The sequence below is a fragment of the Sarcophilus harrisii genome, chromosome 5, assembly GCF_902635505.1.
Source record: "Sarcophilus harrisii chromosome 5, mSarHar1.11, whole genome shotgun sequence".
Taxonomy (NCBI): domain Eukaryota; kingdom Metazoa; phylum Chordata; class Mammalia; order Dasyuromorphia; family Dasyuridae; genus Sarcophilus; species Sarcophilus harrisii.
The window spans coordinates 204,433,858-204,460,754 of NC_045430.1; the positions used below are offsets into that span (position 1 = coordinate 204,433,858).

The window sequence follows — 26,897 nt, forward strand, 5'->3', positions numbered from 1 at the left end:
TTCCATACTTGTGAAGAGAGAATCCCAAGAAGGCTTCTTTCTTAGCCAGAAATCACAAAAGAAAAGGAGAAGCACTGACTGAACTAATTGATGTCTATATCAGTAGAACCCTATTTTGTTTGTTTGTGGATTCCATAATATCTTTTTAAGTAGCTAATAAATCCTGACCAGATTTTGTTTACAACTAGAGGGTACTAATAGGCACTTTGAGTTCAATTGTGGGTAACTCTGCCAACTTGAAACAAAGTTATGGTTGAAACGAGTTTTTAAAATAAATGAATCTGGCTTCTGTAGTTGTAGTGAGTAAGGTCTACTTTTCAAAGAAATGCAGGAATAAAATAAAAGAAAGAAAGGTGATCACAAATTGGATAGTGTTTCTCTGTTCATATTGCCATGTTCTTATGATTTAGAGCTCCAAGAGACCTTAAAAGAGACTTGTCATTTTTCAGATGAGGAAATTGAGTATTGGAAAGACTAAGTGACTTGTTCAATGTAAATAAGTAGCATTTGAGATAGCATTTGAACCTCAGCCCTCCGATTCCAAATTCAATGCTTTTGCTACTGCCTCATAGCTATCTAGCCTTCAGGAGGTCCTATGAAGATCAAAATGAAATATTTGTAAAGCACTTAGCTTAGTAACTGGCATATAGTTGGAGCTTCATTAGTGCTTTTCCTTTTTAATGTGGAATTATTGCATCCTTTGAAGACTCTTCTCAGTTTGAGATACTATTTTATGAAGATCTCCATCTTGAATCTTTCCTGAAATGTTGCTTATAGTTCAATCAGTAATTAATTCCTGGCTTTAAGGTCCAAGATAAGAGTTTTTACCTGAACCTATGGGCTAAGAAAAACAATTAAGTGAGAATAATAATTCATTACCCATGCTTTCCTGACCATTATGCAAAAGCCAAATAAGACTACAAATATTTCATTAATGAATGGGACTCTGACTGGATTGAATAAAACAAAATGAAAACTCAGGAGTTTTGATAAGACCTAGGAAGAGTTATAAAGATACAGGATTTGATAAGGATTTTTAAAATGTTAATTCATGTTCTTTTGCTTCTATCTGGCCATCCCAATGATTTCCCCTAATAAAACCCTTCCTTGTAAAGCTAGGAATTATTGATCATTGATTGAGCTACAAGCAGAATAATATTTCAGAAAACATTAAAGATTGAGAACTTCATAAAATAGTGCCTTAAACTTTCTATAAATGTCATTAATCTAAAAATTAGAAGAACATTTAGGGGCAAGTACAATTGAAGAAAATGAGGCAATCACTTTGCATCTCAAATTTCATACTTCTCTGAATATTTATATTTGAAACACTAACATAAAAGATATGCCTCCTTCTGCACCTATAATCTACATTGCTACTGAGAGGTAAAGTAGGGTAGCATATTTCATTATCATTCTTTGGAAGATCCAATTGGTCCTTAAATCCATGAGAATTCAGAAAGTCTTTCAATATGATTGTTCAAATATTGTTGACCATTATTACAATATTTTCAAATCATCATCTTAGTTCTCCTCACTTCTGGGTACCTTTGATAAGCTTTGGAATCATTTGGGGATTGTAGCTTAAGAAAACAGAAGATCAGGAAGTGTTTCTTAAGTGGAAAAAATTGACTAAGTACAGAGTTATATGGGATGTAATTTTCTTTGACTTTATAAACAAATTGCTTTGGATTATGAGCTCAGGATTTCACATGTATTAATTTTTTGTTTCCAGTTAGATTGTAAAACTATGGCTTCACCTTCTATTTTTAAAAAATCTCCAACTGTGCTTTGTTTTGTACCAGCTATATAGGAGATAGTAAGTAAATACTTGTTGATTTGACATGGACAGGAAAATACTTTAGCGCTTTCCCTTAGCTCTAATGGTTATCTATGAGCCAAAAAGGACTTGTAAAAAAGATATTCTAAGTTATATATAAACTTAAATGGCCCCCTGATTGATGACTAAAATAAAATTTATAAGGTAAAGATAAAAAAGGAGCAGATTTTTTCCTTGGAGGGAAAAGTAAAATGCCTTACTATTGTTCCTCTTTCTCTTGTTCCTTTGCAAAGTAGTAATCTGTAGTCTATGTCATTTAATCAAAAATTTTCCAAAAGTGATTTTATTCCCTTCCCCCTAAAATAGGTTTGCTAAACCATTTCTATTCTGTGTTTACATGCTTCAGTTATTTGTAAACTAGGACCATGTTTTCCTTGAAAGCCTAAGTTAAAAGATCCATTTCCTTTTTTAAAAATTCTTATTTATAAATGTTTCAATTTTTTTATATTCTCTTTCCTGAACATTTCCTAAATTTCTTTACTAGTAAGGAGTACCTGTAAAGATAATATGCTAAATAGAGTTCTCATGTGTGTACATTTTTAAAAACTGAGTTTCTCTCCCCCCAAAAGCTTTTGTTTTGTTTAGCTCAATTGATCACTGCTACCTTAGAAATTAGAGTTATCTTAGTTTTATTATGAAAATATTTTACCTTAATAACATGCTAAAAAGGTCTTGGAGTTCCCTTGGGGTTCCTAGATCATGCTTTGAGAACCAATGTACTATATAGTCCTACTCGGTGGCATGTTGGAAAGATGCTATTTATTATCACTTTAGTTCTTCTTAGTGAGCTCCAAATTTTCAAGTTCTTTTTTATATTCTCTTGCAAGTAGGTAGGTATGGTCCTTCCCACTCATTGGCTGAATTTATTTGACTTGTTATTTATTCATTAAAGTCATTCCTAAAGTGCTTAGAAAACATTGTAAAGATGCCATTGATCATAGACTACTCTTGTAAGTACCTCATTTGAAGGCTATTCTTCCTTACCTTATACATCAGCAACTTGTGTGTGTGTGTGTGTGTGTGTGTGTGTGTGTGTTTACTTTGAGTAATGAAGATTTTACTGACTGTCCTTTACAAGAATTCTTGTGAACTGATCCAATCATTAATTATTTTGGTATCAGAAATATAACTAATACAGGTCTTCAAAGGTGTTATGGGCATGTTTTCTACAAGCCATCTTGGCTTAACAGAACTTTGGCCCTTCAGATACCAGTTTTGACCCAAGTTGTTAGAAAGATGAGATCAACCCTCTCATTTGGGAATGACAGTGACATTCAAATGTGAAGAAATACTCCAAAGATCTCCTTTAGACTAATTTTATTCCTGAAAAGCAAATTAACAGGAAAGTGTTGGGGATAAGGTGAAGGTTGCCCACAAAGGAGAATACTTCCCAAAACAATCTGAGAGGTTCTTTAGAAGCTGATACCAAAATTAAGGCCAAGCAATCAGCTCCAGAAATCTCTACTGGAGACATTAAAGATCATAAACAAAGCATCTGTTATATTGCTATTGCCCAAGGTCATGCTGGCTGGCTAAGGAACCAGAAAAGAAATAACAGTGCAGTCCATATTCAATGCCAGTGGATGTGGTGCCTTCATCAGAGTCCTGTGATAGTCTTGGGACTGTTTAAATATGATTAAATTATTAATATGTCTGCATCAAAAACATCTTTGGTGAAGTTAACATACTTTGGACTAGAACTTGGTGCTTTTTAATAGAGGATACTAGATTCCATTTTGATAGTGAGTCTATTAATATGAGAACTGGATTGGATCCTCTATTTAAAAGCCATCCTGTTGTGGTTTAAATGTGTGCTGGTTTTTAAATGTATCCAAATGAATAATGCTGGTGTTTAGAAATTTAGTTGCAAACCTGCCCAAATCTCCTAGGACACCTGGAATAGTAGAGCTAAAAGAGTCCTTGGAGAGTACCTAATCCAATCCCTTTATTTTATAGGTAAGGAAATAGATGCTGAAAGTGCTTGCCTAGGATCCTACAGCAAGTCTTCAGTAGTGAATAAAAGGATTTCGAGCTAGAATAGATGGCAAGAACTAATACTATTATTTTACAGATGAAGAAACAAGACCCAGAGAGGGAGTGACCCAGGCTAAGTAGCAAAGCTGAGGTTGAAATCTAGGTCCTTTGATTCTAAAGGCTGCTTGCTTATCTATTTGTTTTTCCTCTATAGGAATGAATAGAATCCAGTTCTTTTGAATCCTGGACCAGGACTCTATTACACTAAGCAAAAGTTAGTATTTTTATAAGAGGAGAAATATGGTTTGTTATCTGTTGTTTTCTTTTCTCTTCCTCCAGTGAAGAACAGGTAGATGTAGATTTTTAAGGTCCTTTCCAATTGTTTTATCTATGATCTTGAGAAAATGTGGTCAATATTGAGTTTGGTGTCATACTAGCATTGATCATCATATCTCCTCAGATTTTAAAAAATTCCTTGTGTAATAGCCATATAATTTTTAATAATGTAATTTAGATAATCTAGCAAATTCCCAATGCACTGATCATCATGAAATAATATCAGTACTCATTTGAAAATAACGTACAACTCATTGACTTCTGTGGACCTCATCTATAAAATAATAAGATTGGGCAAGTGATATCTAAACTCCTTCCCAGCTCTAATCTTCTGATTATACTTTCAGGGCTATAACACAGTTATATAAGAACAGTAGCAGGCCAGCTTAGCACAGTTCATGCAAATTCTGGGGGAACTCAGTTTGAGCCACCATGATAACTGCCTATGAAGCTATAAAGCATAAGATATATAAGATATATATATATATAGCTGACACTGGATTTGAACTCAGATCCAAATCTGAGGCCAAATGTAGCACTCTACCCATTGTATCTTGTAGATGCCTCCGTAAAATAGAAGATGATCAGTTTTATTTGGGTCTTGTCTCAAGACTTGACATTCATTTTTCATTCGTTTATTCATTTCAACAAGATTAAGCAATGGCTAAAGGTGATGGATGGTGAAGAGGTGTGAAAAAACTTATGAATATTTTCTTTTTTAATATCTTTTTATTTTTCAAAATACATGTAAAATAGTTTTCAACATTCACTCTTGAAAAACCTTGTGTTCTATATCTTTCTCCTTCCTTTCCTACCTCCTTCCTTCCCAAACAGTAAGTAATTCAATATGTTAAACATGTAATTCTTCTAAAGATATGTCCACATATATCATGCTGCCCAAGAAAAGTCAGATGAAACAGGGAAAAAATGAGAAAGAAAACAAAAAGCAAGCAAATAACAACATAGTGAAAATACTATGTTATGATCCACTTTCAGTTCCTACAATCCTCTAGCTCTGGATGCAGGTGACTCTCTTCATCCCAGATCTATTGGAATTGGCCTGAATCACTTCATTGTTGAAAAGAGCCAAGTCCATCACAGTTGATCATCACATAATTTTGTTATTACTGTGTACAATATTCTCTTGGGTTCTGTTCACTTCACTTAGCTTCAGTTCGTGGAAATCTCTTCAGGCCTTTCTGAAATCAGCCTGCTGATCATTTCTTATAGAACAATAATATCCCATTATATTCATATATCATAACTTATTCAGTCATTCCCCAACTGATGGGCATCCACTCAATTTCTAGTTTCTTGCCATTACAAAAGGGCAACTATAAACATTTGTACATATGGGTCCTTTTCCTTTTTTATGATCTCTTTGGGATACAGGTCCAGTTGAGACACTGCTGGATCTAAGGATATGCACGGGTTGATAGTCTTTTGGGCATAGTTCCATATTGTTCTCCAGAATGGCTGGATCAATTCACAACTCCCCCAACAGTGCATTAGTGTCCCAGTTTTCTCACATCCCCTCCAACATTTGTCATTATATTTTCCTATCATCTCAACCAATCTGAGAAGTACAATGTGGTACAAGTTGTCTTAATTAGCATTTCTCTAATCAATAATGATTTAGAGCATTTTTTCATATGATTAGAAATTGCTTTAATTTCATCTGAAAATTGTCTGTTCATATCCTTGAATATTTTCTTTATTGTCCAAACAAACATAAGAATCCTGCTTTCCTGTTATTATGCCTCTATGACACCAGAACATATTCCATGAACCTCAAGGGTCTTTTCAAATGATATTAAAAGAACTTAGACATTTTTGCGTGTGGGACAAAGTTTTATCAGGTTTCTTTTCACTGTAGACTGAGAACAAGATTTATAGGCTGACAAGTAGTGTGGGAGGTGGTAGTTAGGTAATTACTATGAATACTTCTCTTTCCCTTAGCAGAGATGAAGAGGTGTGTCTGCTAAGCTGATTGCAAAATGCATTAAATTCTCTTTTGAAAATGGATCCATCAAGATATTAAAAATGCCTCTATCGAATTTTAGGATTAACCATTGACCTAGGTATCTTTAATTGACATCTTCAAGGAATGTTCTAGATGTGCCAATATTTGCTAAGATTAGGATACTCAGTTCTATTTCCTTCCTTCCTTCCTCCTTCCTTCCTTCCTTCCTTCCTTCCTTCCTTCCTTCCTTCCTTCCTTTCTTCCTTTCCCCTTTCTTTCCTCCCTCCCTCCTTCCCTCCCTTCCTCCTTCCCTTCCTTCCTTCCTTCCTTTCTTTCTTCCTTCCTTCCCTCCCTTACTTCTTTTCTTCCTTCCTTCCTTCCTTTCTCTCTCCTTTCCTTCCTTCTTCTTTCTCTTCCTTCTTCCCTTCCTTTCTTCCTTCATTTCTTTTCTCTTTTCCTTTCTTCTTTCGTTCCTTCCTTCCTTCTTTCTTTCCTTTTTTTTGGAGAGGAATGGTAATTATGATTAAATGCTACACTTGTTCATGCTTTTTTCCCAACCAGTCTCTGGAGACATAATAGGAAACTATGGCAAAAGTAAGATAGAACATTAGTGTGATAATGAGGTAAACGGAAAGCTAAAGATTCCTATTGATATATCCCTGCCCCTTCTCATCTTGTACTCCTATCTTTTTGTTTTCTCCAAAATCAAAGATAATGAAAGGGAAGAACCAACAAAGTCATCCAAACAGGTTTCTCTGTTGCCCCTCCCCCTACTTGTTCCATTTCAAGAAAATGAGACTCAACTGGAGAGGAAATATTATGCCCAACATTAAAACAAATGATGTATACAAGATTATTCCAGAGTGCAACAAATTTGACTTTAGGCCAGCTATATTTTGGGATATTTCACATCATAGCCCCTGAAATGAAGCTAAGGAAAAGAAGATTATGAACCAGAGGTTCAGAAGGGAAACCCATCTGATTAACTCATGCAGAAGAAATTCTTTGGCTAAAAGCGTCCTTTAATGATTACCTTCCCAGGCTTCCAGTTTACCAATAGTTGCCTCCTCAGAGGTCACTGAAACTGACCTAGTCCTTCCTTGATGCTTGCCTCGTTCTGAATAGCTACAAGTTCAGTTCTTTGACTAGATTTTTCTTCAGTTGCCTGCCAATCCATATTCTTCCATGGCTATTTCCAGGGAGAATTGGATTACTGTGTGCCATAGGCTGAGAGGAAAGAAAGTTGCTTTCATCTTTGACACAGCAACAAGTTCTTTCTCTGGTGGTATAGTTTATGGATCACAACTAGGTTCAGACAAGCTTAAACAGCTTAGCCAATTTTAAAATGGATAAAGTCCAACTTGGTTTTCTTTCCTCTCCCACCTCCTCCCCATTTTTAAAATATCTCTTCTCTATCCCATTCTACTGCTCTTCTGAAAACCTATCTTGGTGTCAGAAAGTTACTAATTAATCTTAGTTGATAATGGTCTAATGCAAAACTATATCTCACAGAGGTGTGTGTGTCTATGTTGAGCACATATTTTCAAGACCTAAAGACTAAAGAAATAAAGGAGATAGTCTGATTAAAGTTCAGATATCCTAATAGCAGGGAGAGAGATTGTATTCAGTGTCCTCTCAAGTCACATTTCTTACTGGACCTGGAGTCAGAACTGTCCCAGCTCCATCTCTACCTGCCTCCTCTCGTCTACCCTACATATCATGTACCAGGTATACACTCACTCTTTTGTGAGCTTTTATCAGTATCCTTGCAAAAGTAAAGACATCAAGCTTTATTCTCCAGATCTTGGCAAGAGTTCTAATGTGCACTTTCTTCCTTAGTCTTCATTCATTTTTCTACGTTGAGTTGGAGGTAACTTTTCATGTAGGTTGTTAACAGGGACAAATTTGATTTCCCACAATGATATATTTAAGATCTTTTACCCTTTCTTTCCAGACAGCATTCAGCAAGCTTGAACACTACTGAAATACATTCTCAACTTGCACATAGTAGGTATTTACTTCATATTTGCTGACTGATTCCCTGAGTGCTTGACTTTAACAAGTATTCATCTAGGTTGGTTGCCTACACAAGGGAAAGAGCACCAGTCAATAAGCAAGGTGAAGGTGAATCACTTGAACTTAACAAGTGTTCACCTAGGTTGTTTGCCTACTCAAGGGAAAGAGTGCCAGTCAATAAGCAAGGTGAAGGGAATCAGCTGAGATGTCTGAGTGATACATTGCATCAATCTGCAGGGGAATACAGCCATGTACTTCTACAAACAAATCTAATTAACTGTGCCCATGCCAACAGCACCAGGCACACACATCTGGAGGAGAGGAAGAGCAAAGACTTGTACCGAAATAAAAGATAGGCTTGGAACAGCTTGGCATTGGGTCCATTCATCAGGGGCAAGTATATATTTTAAGAGCCTTTAAGAGCCGAGCCAAGTTCATCCCTGGAAAAGGAAGGTAAATTATCCATAAGCTAAATATCGAGTGGAATTATCTTATTGTCATTTGGGTCTACCTCTGTAGCCTGCCAAGCCCTAGATATTCACTAAGCAAAACTAACCCCACAGCCCTTCACAAGGTACTGGTATGGAACGGAAGGACAGCAATTTCTTCAGTTGACATTGGCTGGATGTGACTTGTTGGCCCAAAAGCTGTTATTTGCCTTAGTTGGAGAGACAGAGTGCTTGTAGAATGTCTTGAAGATACTTCTACCTTCACTCTATCTCGTTCCTTTGGACACTAAGAATGCCTCTGAATATATGGTGAAATCACCTCTTTCCCCTAGAAATAGTGGCTGTTTCTTTGGAGGTACTAAACTTTTTGTTGCTGCCTTCCTCTATTATATATGGTCATCAGAAGCCAAGATCATTGCCAAGGTTCTGGACTTACTAAGAGCTAAGGACAAACTAGCTGAGCCTTTGTATGTGTTTGTATACACATGTATAGAAAAGCATATGCTATTTATATATGATATATACCTGTGTGTATGTTTATAAACCATGATGTATGTGATTTTATATACATATACATGTATATATCATATATATGATGCTACATGTACATATATTATATGTGTATATACATATGTGAATCTACTAATATCTATATATCTTTATAAATCTCTCTCTCTCTTTCTCTCTATGTATACATATCTCATTCCTCTTTTCTCCATGCTTTGCCTCAGTGATGGGACTGAATCAAAAGCAAAGAACAGATCAGGGCAAATGACTGCTTTCTTTTCACCTCCTAATCTGCTAACCCTGAAATATTTCTGTCTTCTACTATTTTTTCCTTTCTGCTATTTTCCCCTGGAGTTCACCATCACTTCCTTTATCCAATTATTCAGGTAAACAGGGAGCTTCTCCTTATCTAAGCATACTGTGGGGGTATAGCTTAAGTGAGATAGAATGCTTGCCTTGGTAGCAGGAAAACCCGAGTTTGAATCCTGTCTTAGATAACTTACTTAGCTGTGTGACAACCTTTCTAAGCTTGTTTCCTCATCTGTAAAATGAGGGTGTTGGGTTCAATGGTTTCAAAGCTTCCTACCAGCAAATCTCTATGATGTAATAATGTCAATTATCCAATATTTATTGTGTACCTAATGTGTACAAAGTCTGAGATATTCCTGAGGACATTTAAAAATATTACACACTCCCTAATATTTCCGGGCCATAGGACTAAATATTTGTTTCTCTGTTTTACTAACTGCATTCACAAATTGTTAAAAAAAAATTAAGACATTATGGACTAAAAGAAGAGGGTTTGGCTAAACTGTTTTGGGCTTGTACAATCTTTCAGGATTATAAGGTCCATATTTGCTACCTTCAGAGTGAGTACTGGTTGCTGCTCTCTCTAAGCAGGAAATAATTTCTTCCAGCATCCTACTCCAGGATTTTTTTTTAAACAAAGGGAGTTTCTTTTGTATTCAAACCTAGGGGTAGGTGAGAAGAACTTGTACACAATCTTTTCTCTGTAGAAAGGAATCTTATTAAATTAATAAATCATGACAAGGCAAGAACATCTTCTGTCCCCCCCTTCTGTCTAACCCCAGAACTTGGTTCAAACTTCAGCCAGGTATGATGTGTGTCAACAATATTTATGATTTTGAATGGCATAGTTAAGTCTAGCCCTAGGCAAACTTGTGAAGCAGGTGAAGTTTATCTTTGAAACCTTCTCCACATTGTTTTCATCCCCAGACATCTATCTTATGTTCCACTCTCGCCAGTTGGCTATCAGCTAGTTCCAGATGAACTGTTCACTGATCAAAAGTGGTTGTTGTTTGTCCTTCGTTCTGGAAGAGTTTCATGACATCAGGGAGATGGTGTGATGGCATGCAGGTGAATTGGATTTAAGTGTGTTAGGGCTGTGCAAGGTCAGCTGTCTCACTTTCACTTTCAGAGCCATCTGGGTCCAGTGGCCAGATATAGATCAGGACAACTGGAGATGATTCTAGATGGGTTGATGACTTAGAGACTGACCTCTTCAAGGAGTACCTTATTTTTTCAAGGAGATTTTCAAAAACAGAAAAGTCTCCAACACCTAAAGAAATAGCAGTGTAATAGTAGAATGGTAAAGGAGCCAATGCCTAGGCCTTCAACATGCTTAATCCAGTCAAGTCCAAAAAAATATAGATCTTTCAAAAGAACAACAACAACAAAAAGGTGAGAGAAAAGGGGCTCCTGTTCAAATTAAACTGTTTGCCCTATTTTTTATGAGGATTATAAGATTTAAACCTGGAAGAAAAGTCATTTTTATAGTATGGGCTTAAAGGGTTATAGAACCTAGAACCATCAACGACCTTAGAGTCTACCTAGTCCAATGTAAATTTTACAAATGAGAAAACATCCACAGAGAAGTACAATAACTTGCCCAATGTCATAATAAGTAGTAGCCTGTAAATTCAATCCTTTTTCTACTACCTTTCGACTGGCAGAAACCTTAATGTTCCTTCTTCTAATTTTTAAACAACTAATACACTTTAATTGCAACAAAATAACTAATGCATTTGTCACATAAATACAGCATAAGAATCCTGAATGCTACTGCCAATGTGACCTTGAGCAAATCAAAGTTATTTTGATCACTGACCATCGGTTTCTGTCATTGCTAGAAAATGATGGCGTTTTATTAAGAGGAAGGCTTTCAAATTTAAAACTATGATCTTTTGACTTTAAGTGACTGTACAAAGGTGAAGAAATAATGATCTTTGGAAAGAGCAGTGGGTTAAGCTAAGTGTAGATACTACAAGATAGGTATAGAAACTCTAAAAGTCTTCCAGGGATTTATGTATTGTGTATCCATGATCAGAATCCTCAAGAAATTGTCCCATGAGCTAAAACTCTGGAATGGGATTGATAAACTTAGGCATGGTACAAGACAAAGAGCTCCTCTCTACCCATAAAGCTTGGTTGGGATTCCCTTGTATAATTTCTTTCTTTTTAAGTCTCCTAATGTGATTGGCTTCTTAAGTGGAGATAGACTGAGGTGTTTGGAATCAGCACCTATATACAACAGGCTGTGGAATAGGGATAGTCAAAAATCTTTAAGGACAATACCTCTACATATAGACTTTGAACCATTTTGGGTCTCATTTTCATCATCTAAGAAATGGGGGCTGTTGGACTGATGGACTGATAACTTTTGAGGTCCTTTTCAGTTCTAGGTCTATGATACTATGACCAGAATAATTTTGTTTCCAGGGAGTCAAGCTAAAAATCTCTGAAGCTCAAAATGGATTCTGAGCAGGTTTCTGAGTTTAAAAACAGGCATTTTCCCACAAATAATATCCACTGTAGCCAGTGGAGAAAATCTCAGGTACCCACTTCCTTCCCCTACAGTGCATCCTCATTTAAGCCCTCCACCGTCTTGCTCATTTTAACCACTGATCTTAGATAGTTGGCTTCTGAAAATAACCATTTCCCTCCAATCTCTAATTTACCTTACTCCCTACCCCTGCCAACTACTGTTTCATTCGCCTCTGTCTTGGTTGTTGGTCTGTGGTCTGGGTCAGGAGTGCACCTGATGAATAGGTCAATCTTCAGCCGGCGACATCTACCTAAGGACACCTGGGGAAAGTTTCATGGACACGGGTGACGTAACTTTCCCCGATGTCTTTCGCCCACCTTCGCTCCTCCATCACTCCGTGCCCTCCTCCCCGCTTCCTTCCCACCGCCAGAGGAGAGGGAGCCCCACACAGAGCTAGCCGGGCTCAGGCAACCCACTGGGAAAGGCTAAGCTTTGTGAACGAGGCCGGGAGAGGTGCGAGTAGGGCAGCGCCAAGCCAGACCGCCTGCGGCTCACCTCTGCCGAGCTGCTCCGGGGCTCGCAGCTAGGGTCAGGCGCCCTCCCCGTCCACCCGCCCCTCCAGTCGCTCACCCCGGTGCGTGGCTCCAGAGCACAAGGAGGCTGAGCTGGCGGCTGGGGCATGCGCCGTGGCGCCCACTGGGGTAGGCAGAAGGAGGGGAGGGGGGAGGTAGGACCACATCACTCGGGTTGTCTTTCCAGCCCCGAGCTGCCAGTTTCTGGTTGCCAAGCAGTTATCATTGTTTCTGTGGCGATTGCAGAGGCTGTTGCTAATAGGAGAAGCCCCACTAAGCAGCAGCATCTTCCCTTCTCTCTGCACTTTGCGTTTTAAAGCAAGAGACCTAGGCTCGCCTCCCCACCCCCACCCCACCCCCCCTCTTTTGAGTGAAGAAAAATTGCTCTGGGATTTATTTCATGAAGTGATGGACTGAATAACTCCTCATTCCCTCTTTGGACTTTGGTGCTACCAAACTCATCGTTAATTGCTACCTGCCCCTCTGGTAGTGAGCACCCTGGAAAGGAGAGCATGACTACGGCCAAGGAACAAAATGCACCAGGCAAATCAGTGCAACAACAGGAGCAGGTAAATGCTGGCTTTGGGGGGGGAGTGTGTGTGTGTATGTGTGTGTGTGTGTGTGTGTGTGTGAAGGAGAAACAGAGACAGAGAGACCGAAAGAGTGCATATATGACTATTTGAAATATATATATATATACATACATGTATATTAATATTCCAAGTTGTAGGACAGTATTTTCTGAATAATTTGGTGAGAAATCCTGGGAAATCCCTTTTGCCACCTGAGTCACAAAGCTGTGTGGAGTGCACCTGGGGTCTGCCATGCTCTCTCCCCTACCTTCTATTTTTAACAGATCCCATGGTTTTATCAATAATGCATAGGCATGGTGAGCATCTGCTACAGTCCACTCAGTGTGTTGGTATCTTTGGACAAAGGCCCCATCTCCTTAGAACCTCTTGATTTTTGCATTTGTGAGTTTAGAAAGGTTTTTCAACTACTTTGTAATGATGCCCAGGAAAGAAAAAAAAGGGGGGGGTGGAGAGGGATACAGAGATTTAAGAATATACAGGTCATCAAACAAGACCCTAATTTGGGGTGCAACACAAGTCAAAAGAAAATGCACTTTGATAGGTCGAAAGGACTTTGTTCTTTTTCTTCATCCATTCCCCTCTTCTCTTCCCCCCCCCCCAACGGAGTATTCTTCCAATGTATTAGTTCATTGGTGCTGTTCATTATGGACTTATAAAGGAACAGAAACTTTTCCTGGTTGAAGACATGGCAGGTGTATCATTAGGTCCAGGTGACATCCATCACTAGGAAGGGAGGAAGCTTTTTACTAGGATTGCTGAGCTACAGCTGAGGACTGCAATGGTACTTTCTTGTGTCAGTGAGATAGAAGCTAATTCTAACAGGAGTACCTCCACCACATACAGTCTCAGAGTCTTTGGGGAAATAAAGGTGAATGGGTAGGTTTTTTTTTTTTTTTTTTTTTTTTTTTTTTTTTTTTTTTTTTTTTTATTCATGTACGCGTTATAATAATTCCCTCCTTAAGAGACTCAAGGAGTTGTTATCTTTTAATCACTGCTTAGTTCACTTCAGGCAGATCATTAAAATAGATCCTTTGAGACAGAAATAGATTCACAGAATAGTTTGTCCAAATCTAATAGATCAACAATATAAGCTATTTGTCCCTATTTATTTTCACTTGTTATCTCACGGTATTGGGAGGTTGAGGATAGGGAAAAGGGACACCTGGAGTTAGAGAAAGGAAAGAGGTTCCCTGGGGCACTAGCTAATAAAATCCTTTTGTAAAGGGCATGTAAAAAGATAACTTTGAAACAGTATTTGGTGTGAAACTACAGATTCCTCTCAGATACTCAAAGTGTTTTTTTTTTTTTTTTCTTTTTTTACCAATTAAAAAAGAAGAGAGAAAACATGCATTTTATTACTATTTGTTCAGTGCGGGGGGAGAGTGTAAATGTGAAACATCGAGGGATGTTCTTTTGGAAATATGGAGAAAGAAAAGGAGATAGTATATAAGTATGTGATTTAGCCTAAGGGTTAATATTCACCAGCGCTCTCTAGATGCAAAATCAGTACAAGTTGTGTGTGTGAAATGTTTTTTCCCCTTGTTTTAGAACAGTTATGATGAGGGGTTTCTTCATAAAGAATTGTTGCTAGCCTAAGTTGCCATTCCAGAATTGATTCAGTGTCTTTTCACTATCTTTTTGCTGTTTTCCTCACGTAATAGAACATTAAATACATGTGTATCCAGCTTATGGACTTGTACTAGGTCTTAAGTAGTATTCATGGCTATATGGCAGAATTAATAATTATTAAAAGAATACACAGACTCCATAGTGATGATTATAAGTCTTAAACCTGGTATGTTTCAGGAGCAGGGAAGATGAATGGCCAGTCTCTATATTTAAAAGTTATCTGTTTGGGGGTACCATTTATTATCATTTGTCAAACACACAAAGCTAGTAGAATGGAACTGGTTAAATGAGGGGTAAAGGAGGATATGGTACATTATATCTAGTCCTATAAATATTTGTTTTGTTACCTTCATATTTTTCCCCCACCTGAAACTATTTAAATTGGGTCTGACTTCTGGGATAAAACTGGAGGTGAAGGGACCGCTGTGGTTAAGGAGAACAGATTTAGAAGCAGCTGCTCCTGTCACAAGAGATATGAATGTCCTTTTCCTATTTTCCTCACTATGGCATCATCTGTACTCTGAGGACTTTACATGGCCCTATGGCTGATGTATATTTTCGTCCTTGTTAACTAAACACGTGTTAAGCTAAACGAAGTGAGGGCTAACAACAATGCTACCATAAAGGAAACCCAGTCAACAGGAGGAGAAAGATTTCCTAGGTGAAATGGATACCTAGGGGGAGAAGGAGGCATAGCCAATCTTAAGAGCTTGGAGAAAAGCCTTCTTGCTATCAGAATGTTGGATTGTAAAGTTCTGAAAGAAATCAATTTCTTGAACTTAAATTCCTGTGTCCACATTCATATTTGTAAATCTTTTTAGCATTTTAAACATGTATTTTTTATCTTTGCTTAGATTGCTTGTATAATAATGGACCCTTAAGTAGTTTGTTTCATAGTTAAGAACTGGGCCTGGGAACTGGGCCATTGGTGTAGTTATAGGAAGCCTTCTCCCATACCAGATTTGTTCTTAAAGGAATATTGATTTCATTTACTGTACAGTTATGAAGGAAGATGTTTCTGATTTCATGGAAGGAAGAAAGGAATGAAAGAAGAAAGGATGGATGGGGAGAGAGAAAAAAAGAGAGAGAGAGGAGAAGGGAAGGAGGAAAGGAAAGGAGGTAAGGAGAGGCAGAGGGAATGAGGGAAATGCAAGAAAAAAGAATGAAAGGCAGGTCTATGGGATGGTATTTACTTAATTATATGGCTGCCTCAAATCCTTAACCCTTCTCAAAAATGAGATAAATCTACTACAATGACATCTCATACCCAGGCTTAGCGATCAATCACTCTACTAGGGTTTGAGTTATTCATCCCCATTAGTCTTTTGTAATTGTTATTTGTTTACTAATAGCCCTGAGCACTTCACAAACTAGAGAATAAGAAAGGGAAAGCTTGCTTGTGCCTTGACTTTGAGAGCCTGGCCTAGGCAGGTGGGGAGCAGCAAGTTCTGTAGTTCAATGGTTATAACATAATAATAAAAAAAGATAACTATTATATCTTCTAAATATCGAGTGCAGCTTTTCCCCCATTATGATGTCTAAAAATCAAAGTCTTAAAAAAGGAAAACAAGTGGCTAGGATTAATATGTATAATATCTTAATCATTATAAATAAGTCTCAGAATTGGGAGTTTTTCATGTAATTCCTCCCCTTTTTTGAGTGGGTAAAATTCATTTTCAGGTAAAGAATGAACAAATTTGTTGTTTGAAAGAAAATTTTTTCTTCTAAATTAAAAAAAAAGGCTTTGGTAAATTGAATTTTTGCTTTGCTATTTAAGAGAATTTGACCATCCCGATTCCCCTGGGCAAAAGATAAATCAGCACTGGACAACTTTATGTATTGTTATGTATACTGAAGAGTGGGAACAGAAGATAATTTGGTTATTTGAATTGAAAGTGTATTCTCATTGGGGAATTTAAAAAGCCTATGGATTCAATAGTTTGAGATTCAAATTAAGAATTTTTTTAAAGTACACTTGTTTTAAAATATGTTATCCTCATTCTCAATGATATAAAATTGAAAAACAGAGATAAGAAATGTTATCTAGGATAAATCGGGACAGAAAGATTAATATTTCATGATTCCAATATACCATGCCACATTCCTGCTTCATATTTCACAGAAGAGATGTAAAATATTGTGCAGGAATGAATTTGTAGTGGCATTCTCAAGCATATGCTGAATATTTTTTAAATGGTATGGGAAAAGGCTTCTGAATAATCTGAGATCCTATTGCAAGTTTATGGAACCAAAAAGTGCCAAAATCTCTTGAAGGTGGCCACCTATCACAGTTGATAAGAGACCTTAAGAGGTCATGTTTGTCCACCTTCCTGTCCAGTGGAAGAGCAGTATTTTTGAAAGATGAGATGCTTCTCTAAAAGGATCTTCACAGAAATGTCTTGTATGAAGAATTCTCTTCTTGTTGGTGTCTGTTACCCATTCCAGTGTTTAACCCTATCAAGAAATCCTTCCATTTGGTTAATGTAAATTCTTTATGCTGCCATATTAAGGCACTGTTCTTTGATTCTTTTCTTCATATATTAAAACAAAACATTGAAAAAGCCACTTTCAGTACTCCTTAGGACAGCCCACATGAACAACATTCAGTTGTATCTCCAGCATAAATTTAGATTTATTGGTCCTTTCACCTTCTGCATAAGTATTGCTAGATGCTCTGGTTGTCCTCTGGGCCACTACCAAATTCTCTTTGCCCATTTTAAATTATGAAGCTTAGGCCATGGTGCTGATTACTAAAATAAATTATATGTCTAGTCATTTAAAATGATAACTTCACTAAAGAGTATTTCTATGAAAGGAATGGCATTGGATATATTATACTTTCCACTCCTTTCCCATTAGTAAAATTAGTTACCATTGGTAGGGCTCTGTCTTTGACATTCACTTATGAAATTTGAAGGTTATACATACCTTATTTAAGAGGAGAATGGTTTGAGGCAACACAAATTAAGCAAGATGTAGAATTAGGAAGAACAAAGTATTAAATGCACATCAAGGGTCAAATGAGAGTAAGAGCTTTTAAATTGTTTCTCAGTTTTCCAAAAGAATTGGGGGCCTTCTCATATTTAAAAAAAATTATAAAAGGACAACCATCAATAAGAGACCAATTGCATGAGCCTAAATATAGCGATGTGATGTCAATAACATATATGGTCTCTATTCGATTTCTGCAGTTGTTATCAATCATTTGAGGGATTCTTAATTGAGAATTTATGAAGTAAAAAGTTTAAAGTTTGAATATGTATATATATATATAAAATCTGTATAGAAATGAATGTTGAAATGGCAAGGCAGACTTTACAATGGGAAAGACAGTCACATTTGGAGCACAGAAAGTAGGTTGAATCATGAAAATATGAAAAGAGAGGAGAGTTTGTCCTAGAAAGGGAATGTCTATGACAGGGGGTTCAAATCTTTTTATATGAGGAGGAAACGTTTTTGTTTTGTTTTTCTTTTTCCATTTCCTTGAGCTCCTGGGATCATTAAGATAAAATAGAGTGGAATACTGATGTCTTAATCACAGAGCAGAGACAGTATTATGTGGAACTCAACAATTGGATTTTATCCACATTTTTAAAAGCACTTACTATGTTCTAATCATTGTGCTACACTTTGGGGATAGAAAGTCAAAAGTCCTAGGAAAGATGGGAGGAAATAACCTATACGAAGTTAAACAAATAGAGACTATACAAAAGAAAATAAGTAATTGGGAAGAAGGGACACTGGGAAATGGAGGGAATCATGATAGATCTCCCTAAGGAGATAGCCCTGGATTTAGAAGAAGCTAGGGACACTAGGAGGGAATAAATTACAAGTATGGAAACCAATGAATGCAGAAATATAGAGATTGGAGATGTAATGTTGTAGGAGAAGTAGGAAGAACCTTAGTCTCTGAAAAGAAATATTGTTTCTTTAGATAGTCTGAAGACTGGTTGTGAAGGGTAGTGAGAGCCAAATAAATAAAGTCTATAGGAGTTTTTTTTTTTTTTTTTTTTTTTTTTTTAAGGATAGAGACAATAGGTGTCATTAGAGCTTCTTAAAATAAACAAATGTCATGGTGAGACCTTTGCTTTAGAAATACTGTCTGTATTTGAAAATATATTGGAGAGGAAGGAGCCTTGGGACAAGAACAGTTAAGAGACTAGGTGATAAAGACCTAAACTAGAGTAGTGGTCAAGTAATTAAAGGTAAAAGAGATGAATATATGAAATGGAATGGAAGGTATTGACATCATATTCTCTGGAGCTGGACCAGAGAGGTTAACCTATCCAGGCTGAGCTAGTTCTAGTGAAAAGAGGGATGATATTAACAGCTAATTTGGACATCCAGGAGTTAAATTATTGATGGCTAAAAAGATGGAGAAATTCTTCTAAGATTGACAATCCTTTAGTCAAAATTAATCAAATACAGGGTAGTGAATAATAGCAGCTATTGGTTCAACTGTGTAGAAACTAGATAATTAGGGATCCTTTCCTCCCTGTGTCAACCTGCCTCAATAAAAAAAAAAAAAAAAAAAAAAAAAAAACAAAAACACTACCCTTTGAGTATAGTGAATCTAAACATTATGTGTCCTGCGTTCATCAAGTAATTAACAATAGTCTGCATAACTGTCTACTTACTTATTTTTTCCTTACAGTCTATTTAACATCTTTTACTGAATTATACTTTAATATAATGACATTGAACTTAATAACAGATTTTCGGTGCTATAAGTAGGGAGGAGTAACTATTGAAGACTCCCAAATGAGGAAGCTAACACCCTGAAATGAGGAACAGAGAGGAATCTGAGAAGTTGTGAATGATATAGATGTTTCATTAACCTTCACCAAAGGTTCCTTGAACCTCAGTTTTACTAGTAAAAAATGTTAGGATGCTGATCATTTACAGTAATGAACAATCGCTTGGTTTTTGGCTCATTGGGAATTGTATCATTATTTTTTATGGTAATGAACCTTGCTTGTATATGACAAGCATATATTTGAATATGAAATAAAGCAGTATCTTACATCTACTCCAACCATAACCATCTCTTAGAGAAAAAGAGAGGTAAAATTTATCTGCTTGACTTGTGTTTTAGAAACTAATAAAAAAAATACAGGATTTTTGGAAGGAATGAAGTTCCAAGGTTATTGAGAATTTTTTTTTTTTTTTTACTTTTACTTTTTCAATTGACAAGCATTACTTTTCTCTTCCTTCCAAACCCATCCCCTTTGGGGGTGGAAGGGAGAAAGAAAAAGAAAAACTATACCATTGAAACAAATATGCAAAGTTAAACAAAAGAAATTCCCACATTGGTATTGTGTTGATCAATTAATTATTATAATTAATATAATAGATATTAATTATATTTTTCAAAAATTATTATATTAATTATATTATTTATCATTAATTATTATACTAATGTTCAATTTGTATTGGGAATCAATAATCTTTCTATGAAAAAATGGTTAATATGTTTAATTATTGATTCTCTAAAAATATGGTTGGTCATTGGATTTATCAGACTTTAGTCTTTTTTCCCTCTATATAGTATTATTCTTGTACAGATTGTTCTCCTGGATCAGCTCACTGGATTCTGCACCTATTCATGCAACTCTTTCCATGTTTCTCCAATTCTTTGGTATCACACTTTTGAATTCATTATTGTTAGGTAGGTAGAGGTTTTGTGTAACTTTGTGAGCTTTTTTTTTTTTTTTACACGTATGTTGAGCTTACAAATATATTTTGCCTTTGTCTATTTGTCTTGTTTTGTATGCTTCAGGTCTATTTCTTCTTTAGCTGTCACTTGTTTTGACTGCTTTATACTTGGACTTTGTTTCTTACAATTCAAGAGTAGGGTCTTCTGTTTCTCTTAATCTGTCCCCATAGCATTTTAGTGTTCTTCTCAAGAAGTGCAAACTTACCAAAATAAGGAAGTAATACAGGTTGAGGACATCCCAGGCAGAACTGCAGATTAAGAAGTTTATTTTCAGCACCCTTTTTTTCCCATATGAAATGAAATCCTCCTGATTTCTTTGGTTGTTCCTTACTACAGATACTACACCCCCTTATATACAATTCCAGCAGTATTCCAGTACTCCAGATATTCCCAATGTGTCTTCCCACATGAAAATATTCTTTTCCCATGTCCCATTCCTTCAGGAATCTCTTAGGTGATTCAAATTAATCAGGTAAACTAAATTGCAGAGATACCCTAGTGACCAATAGAGGCTGAAGTGTTACCGCTTATTGCTCTTTGAGAATATGTGTATATCAATCAAAGTTTCTAGTATTTTGAGCAGAGGAAACTAATAGCTGCTCAGAGATAGTGAGTGTGAATAGGACAATTTTGGGCTGTCTTGTCTATCAACAGCATTGCCCACGTGTGTGTGTGTGTGTGTGTGTGTGTATGTGTGTGTAAACACAGAGAACCCTAAGATTCAATTTATGTCCAACAACAAATATTAAACACTTATTTACATGGCACTATACTAGATATTGAGAATATAAAGATAAAAGAAAGATTCCCTCCCTTCAATGAGCTTGAATTTTGCTAAGAGCATGAAACATTTACAAAGATAATAAATAATAATATTAATCAGAACAGAGACTCTTACTCCTATCACACAGGAAGCCCTGTATTCTACTTGTGTCTTAGGCTAGCCTAGATTTCAGGTATAAGTACCAAAAGATCTATCAAGTTTGGCTTTATTATTCTAATATATCAAAGAAGATTTTCTAAAAATGGAATTGAATTCTGTATTACCTACTTTCTCAAGGTACAACTCCTGCAACCATGCATGGCTTTTGCCAGAGTCCATACTTTAAGCCCAATTTGGTATTGTGAACATCTATTTTTGGAGACTGTGGTTAGGGTGCCATAGTGTGTTGAGGCACTGAATGACTAATTCTTTTATAAAATACATATGCTGGATGTAATAAAGGTTGGATAATGGAATTCTCAGTGACCATTTATATTTTATTCCTTTAATAGCATCTGATCTATTTTTCAAGAGGTTTAGCTTTCCATACTAGAGCTCAGGAAAACTGTGCTTTGCACAATGTGAAGCTGCATGAGACTCTGGGCGTCATCTCAAGCTGCTAATTTGTGAATATGGAACACAGGCTTCTAAAAAAAATATGTGTAGGGGGAGGTGGGGGAAGAATAAAAAGGAACCAGCCCAAGATCTGCTGATTAATTTGGGGAGACCAAGGGAAATATTCATTTAAAACATTTTAAAAGGTCATAGTCTGTCTTCCAACATTCTCATATTATTCCTCTTGAAGATAATGGATGTAAAAAGAATGAATCTAGCCTGTTAGATAAGTTAGGAGCAGTAAGAAAAGCAGCTGTGGTTGGTCAAAAGATAATGGGCAAGGAGTTAGAGAACCATGCTCTTGACCAGTCTTTGCTGCTAGGTGTATTTGGAGAAGCTAATTCATCTATTTGGGTTTCCATTTTCTCATCATCAAAATGTGGAGATTTAACTAAAGAATTCCCAAATTATCTTCCAGTTCCAAAATCTAAAATCACCTTTATCTCATTCTGTAGGGCATCATACCTTTGGACCAAAGCTTGAAATTTTGGTGATGGTAGGTGGTTCTAAATTAACAAATAGGATTTACCTTTCTATGGATACCTAGTGTGTTGAGTTTGTTTATTTTTTATTGTTTCCATTATGCTCAAAATAAGCCCTGCAGATTCTGTAGGACTTTTTTAAACCACTAAACTCACAGTATATCTTGGCTTCTATTGCTGTGTTTTCATTTTTCTTAGTAGTTCCTGAAATACCCAGAAGCATTAGCAAATCTGAAGAAGGGGAGCTAAAAGAAAATTGGAAGTTTATCATTTTGCTGGGGTTTATATATATATATATATATACATATACATATATATATATATAATAAAAGGAACATATTTAATGGAGTTTAGAGAAATGAACAGCTTTCTTTGGAAGGTGCAGGATGAGGAGGGGAGACTAAATAACCCCAGCTGTGCTGGCTGGCAGAAGGGGTGTCCAAGCAGCTACTTTCCTAAAGTGACATGTTGCCAAAAGGGGCATGTGGAGCTGATATTAGAAACCCTAAAAAGGAAACAAATCCATGGTAGAGTTTCAAAATCAGAATGGCATTTTAAACTCAATGAAATGAAGGCAGTGAAGAGTGAGGTAATGGGATTTAACTTCTAGGACTGTAAGGAAATCTGCTTATAGTAGTGCAAATTCAAGAGTTTTAAAGAACAGGATTTTGAAAATGCATGAATATAAAATATCAGAAGTGGGAAGGGTCTAAATAAAGATTTCATTCTGAATGAGGTAAATTCAGATCATATTCTGGGACTGATAATGGTAAAGTCTCATTCTTTAAAAAGTCCTTGGAATTTTTTGGTTTTAATTGACCTCTAATTGTAATTGTCTCCATGTCTGTCTGTCTGTCTGTCTCTCTCTCTCTCTCTCTCTCTCTCTCTCTCTCTCTCTCTCTCTCAAGTTCTTTTATAGAGAGAAGATTCTAGCTTTTCTAAGATAATGCTACTGTATTCTCAGTTTTTTTTTTTTTGAGTGTTAATTATGTTCATATAGAAATGGGCTCATTTACTAGTAGATTCGCTTATCTGGAAATGGACTAATTCTCCCTAGCAAATGGGGGACAGAATCCACATTAAAATCGTTAGAATTTTTTAGGCTCTGAATAATGATATGCTGAATAAACAAGGTTTTCCATCTTACCCATCCTTTTTAAGTTCTTTTAGCTTGAATAACCTCCAATCTTTTAGTGGGTTTCATTATTTTGTTTATGCTGTATGTTCATCAAGGCTAACTTTCCATTTGCATGGCTAAATATACTCTTTAAAGTTTGTCATTTTCAAATGGCCTTTAATATTTCTCGTTATCCCCCATTGGTTTCTACTCACTGATTGGTCTATATGTAGGCAGGTAGAGGCTCCACTCTCCAGTAAAAGTCAACTTAGATTGGTCTTCCTGTTTTGGAAGTAGCCCTGAGTTATAATAGTAATAATGTTAGTAATAATAAGAACAATTATTGGTATTTATTATGGCACTTTAAAGCTTGCAAAACAGTTTACAAGTATGATTTTTGTCCTCTCAACACTTCTAAGAAGTAAGGTAGTGCTTTGACACTTGTCTGCTTTGAAAATCATTGAATTTGGTATTCATTGCATTTTGAAGAAGAAAAAAAAATACTTTAGCACTTTATGCTTGCTCAACACTAAGTGCACTTTGTTGTTGTCTTGATTGAGCTGAGGGATGTCAGATTGGCCAGGCACACTGCCCAGCCTCTACTACCACTGCTATAATCCTTGGCTGGGCACAGCTCTTCCCCAGTGAAGGCAGAAGTTAATAAGACTGCCAAGTTGGAACCCCAGATACTGAGGTTGTACTCATTGGTGGACAGATCTTGGGGTAGTTCCTACATGATCATGGGGCCGCAGTGTATAGTCTCCTAGTTACCAAGATAGTAGTACTGGAAAGGGCATAGAGTGGTCATTGTTCTCAACAGAAAGAAGAGTCAAAATGGTGGCACAAGAGGCAGCAGTGGTGAAGAACCCAGGATTCCTGGCAATCCTGGGCCGTGGTCAAAGCCCTGAGCCGCAATGAGTACAGGACCATAACTGCCACCTCTACATCCAGATCCAAGTATAATTATTTCAGCTGTACAGTTGAGGAAATTGAGGTTTAGAAAAGCTAGATGACAATGGTAATTATAAGAGTTGCAGGTTTACTTCCATCAGAAGCTCTGAAGGACATTGCAAAAATTGCCAGGGACAATCCCATAGTATTGAGCTATTTAGTAAGAAGAATGAGTATGTAGTGACTGTTGGAAATAATTTTTTTCATAATTATAACTTTTTATTGACATAGCCCATACCTGGGTAATTTTTTTACAACATTATCCCTTGCACTCACTTTTCCCTTCCCTCCCTCCACCCCCTCCCCCAGATGGCAAGCAGTCCTATACATGTTAAATATGTCACAGTATATCCTAGATACAATATATATGCGTGCAGAACCGAACAGTTCTCTTGTTGCACAGGAAGAATTGGATTCAGAAGGTAAAAATAACCCAGGAAGAAAAACAAAAATGCAAACAGTTTACATTCATTTCCCAGTGTCTTTTCTTTGGGTGTGGCTGCTTCTGTCCATCATTGATCATTTGGAACTGAATTAGATCTTCTCTTTGTTGAAGAAATCCACTTCTGTCAGAATACATCCTCATACAGTATCGTTGTTGAAGTGTATAATGATCTCCTGGTTCTGCTCATTTCACTTAGGTCTCTCCAAGTCTCTCTGTATTCATCCTGTTGGTCATTTCTTACAGAACAATAATATTCCATAACATTCATATACCACAATTTACCCAATCATTCTCCAATAGATGGGCATCCATTCATTTTCCAGTTTCTAGCTACTACGAACAGGGCTGCCACAAACATTTTGGCACATACAGGTCCCTTTCCCTTCTTTAAGATTTCTTTGGGATATAAGCCCAGTAGTAGCACTGCTGGATCAAAGGGTATGCAGAGTTGGATAACTTTTTGATCACAGATCCAAATTGCTCTCCAGAATGGCTGGATGTATTCACAATTCCACCAACAGTGTATTAGTTAGTGTCCCTGTTTTCCCACATCCTCTCCAACATTCCGCATTATCTTTCCCTGTCATTCTAGCCAATCTGACAGGTGTGTAGAGGTATCTCAGAGTTGCCTTAATTTGCATTTCTCTGATTAATAATGACTTGGAGGGAAATAATTTGAAGTGAAGCAATTTATTTTTCTTTTCATGTGTTGTGGTGAAGTTGGTGAAAAGTTACAGGAAAACTTGGCTTTAAGTCAGAAAGAACATTCTAATAATTAGAGTTGTCCAGCAATTGAATGGGCTGTTTTTGGAGATTGTTAATTCCCCATAATTAAAGATATCTAATCAGAGGGCTAGTGATAATAGATTAGATCTAGAAGGTTATGAAGTAAATTGCTGTTCCAGTTGGGATATTGAAATAAATTTTTTCATAACTTTCAATTTGATGATTTTTATCATTATAAAATATATAGGCTCAACAGGTTCATTATCGTCCATGGGTCCATTGGTTTCATCAGTGAGCAATTCTTGGATCAATTACTGGGAAAGAAAAGGCTTTCTGGATATTTAGTAACATTGACATAAATCAATACTTTGCTCAATTTCAGTGTACAGAACTATCACCATAGCAATGCCTGGCACCCTACTCTCTTCACAGAGCTTATCATTGCTCCATGGTGTTGTATCTTGTCAAGAATATGAAACTTTGTTTTCTTTTCACTTGACACCATCACAATGAATCAAATAATATGAATTGGGAATGGAGTTTATTTTAAAAGCCTACATTAACTAGTGAAATGAGAGGATAAAATCATCAAATGGGAAAGACTCAGTAGACTGAAGGACTGATTTCACTTTGACCCATTGACTTTCCAAATATTGGCAAAGAAACTTGAACATATGAAATTAATGAAGATACCTAGATGGCTGGATGATACCAAGAGAAGAACTAAGAAAATAATTACAAGATGAGTGTCATGCCTATCACCAGGAACTCTTTCCAAGGGGAGGGAAAGGAGTTTTTAGTTTAGCCAATGCAGTTGGTGAACGTAAGAGAGAAGCGTTGGGTGAAACTTGAACTCCAAACAGGAAATTGATGGTTGGGTATGACATGCCTTGTTTCCTCAAATGTGGTTCTGTGGCACTTATCAATTTTGGCTATGTGAAGGAATCTGAAACTGTGTTGGTACAAAGCATCACTGATGCGTTGACTAAAGTAGTTTATATTACTTCTTAACTGCTTGCTGTGCTTGAAATTGGACAGATAATAAGCCGCAGCTGAAGCAATTAGTCTGCAGTTTTTGACTCCATTACCTTCACTTATGTATGCAGCTGAATAGTTACGCTGAGATACTTAAAGCTTAGTTGCAGCATATTACTTGTCAGAAGTGAATTTGCAACTTAGATGTTGATTTATTGTTAATTTCATTCAGTAGGGATACCATTTTAAACTTTCAGTTGACTTCTGGCTCATGTTTGAGGGTAATATTTTTTTTTACAAGGGGTATACATAGGCTTATAGGAGGAGAGATGTTAAGATTAGAAATAAGTTTTGAGGTCATCTAGGCCAACCTGTTCATTATAGTGAGAAAGAAAGGGCATGATATTAAATGATTTATCTAAAATGAGTTTCAAATCTAGTCC

At 36.5% G+C, this 26,897-nt stretch overlaps 1 protein-coding gene across 5 annotated transcripts in view; it reads left to right on the forward strand.

Annotated features, from left to right (window-relative positions):
* DPP6 (dipeptidyl peptidase like 6) overlaps nt 1-26,897 on the forward strand; it is a 1,318,691-nt gene that overhangs the window by 610,909 nt on the left and 680,885 nt on the right. The window contains exon 1 of one of the 5 annotated variants that reach the window (XM_031941255.1): nt 12,207-13,011. The exons of the other annotated variants lie outside the window; for them this stretch is intronic. Within the exon in view, the coding sequence (XP_031797115.1) occupies nt 12,955-13,011 (57 nt within the window). The 5' untranslated portion in view covers nt 12,207-12,954. Of the gene's footprint in view, nt 1-12,206; nt 13,012-26,897 lie in introns of those variants that run through there. 5 annotated transcript variants of the gene reach the window in all.